Source organism: Gossypium hirsutum, chromosome A03 (genome assembly GCF_007990345.1).
Source record: "Gossypium hirsutum isolate 1008001.06 chromosome A03, Gossypium_hirsutum_v2.1, whole genome shotgun sequence".
In the NCBI taxonomy this organism is placed as follows: domain Eukaryota; kingdom Viridiplantae; phylum Streptophyta; class Magnoliopsida; order Malvales; family Malvaceae; genus Gossypium; species Gossypium hirsutum.
In genome coordinates, this window is record NC_053426.1 from 31164564 (window position 1) to 31168016 (window position 3453).

Genomic DNA, 3453 nt, shown 5'->3' on the forward strand with positions numbered 1-3453 from the left:
GCGATGTGCATGTCTAGGATTGGATCCGAAGGAAGCTTGGTACTTAAGTAGTCCGACGAACTCACCTCCTCTTCTTCCTAGTTTCCTACCTGGTGCACAGCTTCCATTCACTTTAACCTACTTTTAAAAGTGTCTTTTACAACACCAACTAAGTTTTCCAAACTAAGTAATACGGAATGTTTTGAACGCTTCAATGTGGCGCATCAAATCAGCTCATAACGCCTAGGCCGGGTTTGGGATGTTACAATTTATGCTTGATGGATAAATGATGCCAATTGGTATGGTCACTATATTAATAAAGGTAAAGAAATGTATTGACTGAACTTAACAAGTCAATGAGTCCTAATTGGGTAAACTTGATATGAATTTATCATACATGAGTTAAAGCTATGGATGTCTAAGTAACCCTTTTTTGCCATGTCAACCACCATTGGCATGTGAGTGTGTGTTGGAGTTGCTAAGGGTGACAAGAGGGCTTGAAAAATAGCCTCAAAGTTGTCCATATAGGTAGACACATGGGCATGTGTCTAGGCCTTGTGTGACACACGGTCAGCCCCATGGGCGTGTAGTCTGGCCGTGCGCCTCCTGCACCCTAGTTTTACAGGTCAGTACGCATGGTAGTAAACACATGGGCAGAGACATGGCCGTGTGTCTCAATCGTGTAGAGGACATGGCCTTAGGACATGGGCGTGTGCCCAAGCCGTATGAAGTCTGCACCTTAAATCTGAAAACTAAATTCGCCACACAGCCTAGCACACGGGCGTGTGATTTGGCCTTATGATATTAAATTTATACTGACGTCATAAACAGAGAGTTACACGGCCTGAGGACACGAGTGTGTTCATTTGTCAACATGGCATATGACCCTGTTTTAAGAAAATTTTTCTAAAGTTCACAGTTTTGTCCCGAATAGCCCCCAATATATGTTTTGGGCCTCGTAGGCCCATATAAGGGAGATATGCATGTTCTTTAATAAATTTTAAATTTGAACAAAATTTTATGGCCTGATTTTACATAGTAGTGTATGATCAAGTTCGGTAATGCCTCGTATCCTGTCCCGACGTTGGACACGGGTAAGGGTGTTACATTTATTGGTATAAAAGCTATGATTTAGTCGGTACTAGGACTATGTAGCGAGTGTGAAAGTCTAATTATACATGTCATATGTGTATTATGATAGTGTGACAACTCCTAACAATTGAAATTGTGTTTTATATGGTAAATGGATCCTGAACGAGCAATTGCTGACGATATAAAAAGTAACGTACCTGCTCCCGCCGAAAGAGTAGTGCCAGCTGATAGTAGACCCAAGACAATTAGTGGAGGAGAAGGAGGTAAAGAAGCCTTTCTCCACATGATGAATAATTGGTACACCGAGTTTGTTTTGGCAAACTCGGTGTTCAACCTCCCCCACCCTTCTTATTCCTTAGCCTACCTCTGTAGCTCCCCAAGTTGTTGAGATGGTGAGGAGGGAAAGGCCTCTGGTTGATCGAATTAGAAAGCAAGGAGCTGAAGAGTTTCGAGCTAATAGTGATGATGATTCAGAAAGACCAATTGCGAACACCATTCGAGTCTTTGATGAGTTGTCATGCACACCAGAGGAGTGCATGAAGTCTGTGGTATCGCTTCTAAGAGATTCCACTTACAGTGGTGGAATACCTTCGTGTCGGTTGTGCCGAGGGAGAAAATGACTTTGGAGTTTTTCCAAGAGGAATTTCGCAAGAAATATATTAGTCAAAGGTTTATGGATCAAAAGAGGAAGAAGTTCCTCGAGTTGAAACAGGGTAAAATGACAGTTACCGAGTATGAGCATGAGTTTGTGAGGCTTAGCAAATTTTCTCGAGAATATGTATCTACCGAAGCCATCATGTGTAAAAGATTTGAGAACAGGTTGAATGAAGACATCTGATTGTTGGTTGGCATCCTCAAATTGAAAGAGTTCGTAGTTTTGGTCGAAAGAGCATGCAAGGCTGAAGAATTGGCCAAAGAAAAGCGGAAAGCCGATTTAGTGTCTCGAGACTTGAAGAAGAGGCAACTGAGCAAATCTTTTCAATCTTCATCTAAGAAGTCGAGAGAGTTTACTACTCGTTCTAATGCCTCTACTGGGTATTCGAGCAAGAATAGGAGTAAATAGTACATGGTTTCGAAAGCTCAGACTACCTCAATTGCCAATGTTGGGAATGCTTGACCCGGTAGATTAGGATGTCCCCAATGTGAGAGATGCCACTTTGGCGAGTGTCAAGGGAATGATAGAACTTGTTTTAAGTGCGTTTCCCCTGATCACTTTGTTAGAGACTGCCCAGAGAGGACGAAAAGAAGAAATCTCCAAGGAACAAGGTCAGATAGTACTGCTAATAAGGGAAAACCTCAGAGGAATCTGGGTAGTGGAACGAGTAGTAAAAGTGCACCTAAAGAATCTGCTATGAGACCCGAGGGCAGGGCACCTGCGAGGACCTATGCCATTCGCGTTACGAAGAGGCCTCGTCTTCTGATGTAATTACGGGCACATTTTCTATCTATGAAACTCCTATTGTTGCTTTGATTGATCCAGGGTCTACCCATTCGTATATTTACATGAAGTTGGTGTTTGGTATGAACTTGTTTGTTGAACCTATTGAATTCGCAGTAAAGGTGTCAATCCTATTAGGCAAATATGTGTTTGTTGATAAAGTATGTAAAAATTGCCCTTTAATGATAAGAGGTCATTGTTTCACGGCTACTCTTATGCTATTACCGTTCGATGAATTTGATGTAATTCTTAGTATGGATTGGTTGACCACTCATGATGTGGTAGTGAATTGTGGAAGAAAGTCTATCGAACAGAATTGTGAGAATAGAAATGTTCTTCAGGTTGAACCAGATGAATTAAATGGCATGCATGCAGTGATTTCTTTCATGTCTACTCAGAGATGTATAAGAAAGGGGAACGAAGCTTACCTCACCTTTGTGCTGAACATTAAAGAGTCTAATTTAAAGATTGAGTCGGTACCGGTAGTATGTGAATATCTGGATGTGTTTCTGGAAGAATTGCCGGGGTTACCTCCTATTAGGGAAGTGGATTTTGGCATTAATTTTACTGCTGGTACTGTGCCTATTTCGATTGCCCCATATAGGATGGCCCCAACAAAATTAAAAGAGTTGAAGGTTCAGTTACAAGAGTTAACTGATAAGGGTTTCGTGAGACCAAGCTTTTCATCTTAGGGTGCTCCTGTGTTATTTGTGAAAAAGAAAGATGGTTCGATGAGACTATGTATATTATCGACAGCTCAACAAGGTGACAATAAAGAACAAGAATCCTTTACCAAGGGTTGATGATCTATTTGATCAATTGAAGGGAGCCACAGTATTTTCAAAGATAGACTTGAGGTCCGGCTACTATCAATTACGGGTTAAAGAACCAGACATGCCTAAGACTACCTTTAGAACTAGGTATGGCCATTACGAATTCCTCAT

General features: G+C 41.4%; 1 protein-coding gene across 1 annotated transcript; it reads left to right on the plus strand.

Moving 5' to 3' along the window:
* The first annotated feature begins 1687 nt into the window (after positions 1-1687).
* Positions 1688-3201, plus strand: LOC107887851 (uncharacterized). The gene is made up of 4 exons (XM_016812076.1): positions 1688-1784; positions 1938-2106; positions 2197-2493; positions 2763-3201. The coding sequence occupies exons 1-4, from the start codon at positions 1688-1690 to the stop codon at positions 3199-3201; spliced, it is 1002 nt and encodes a 333-aa protein (XP_016667565.1).
* Positions 3202-3453: the final 252 nt, after the last annotated feature.

Excerpts from the sequence above, each read along its gene's own strand:
- LOC107887851 (XM_016812076.1), top strand. The coding sequence starts at position 1,688 with ATGACTTTGGAGTTTTTCCAAGAGGAATTTCGCAAGAAATATATTAGT. Across the intron at positions 2,107-2,196 it reads CGTTCTAATGCCTCTACTGG|ATTAGGATGTCCCCAATGTG; the intron begins GTATTCGAGCAA and ends TTGACCCGGTAG. Across the intron at positions 2,494-2,762 it reads AAGAGGCCTCGTCTTCTGAT|TATGGATTGGTTGACCACTC; the intron begins GTAATTACGGGC and ends TGTAATTCTTAG.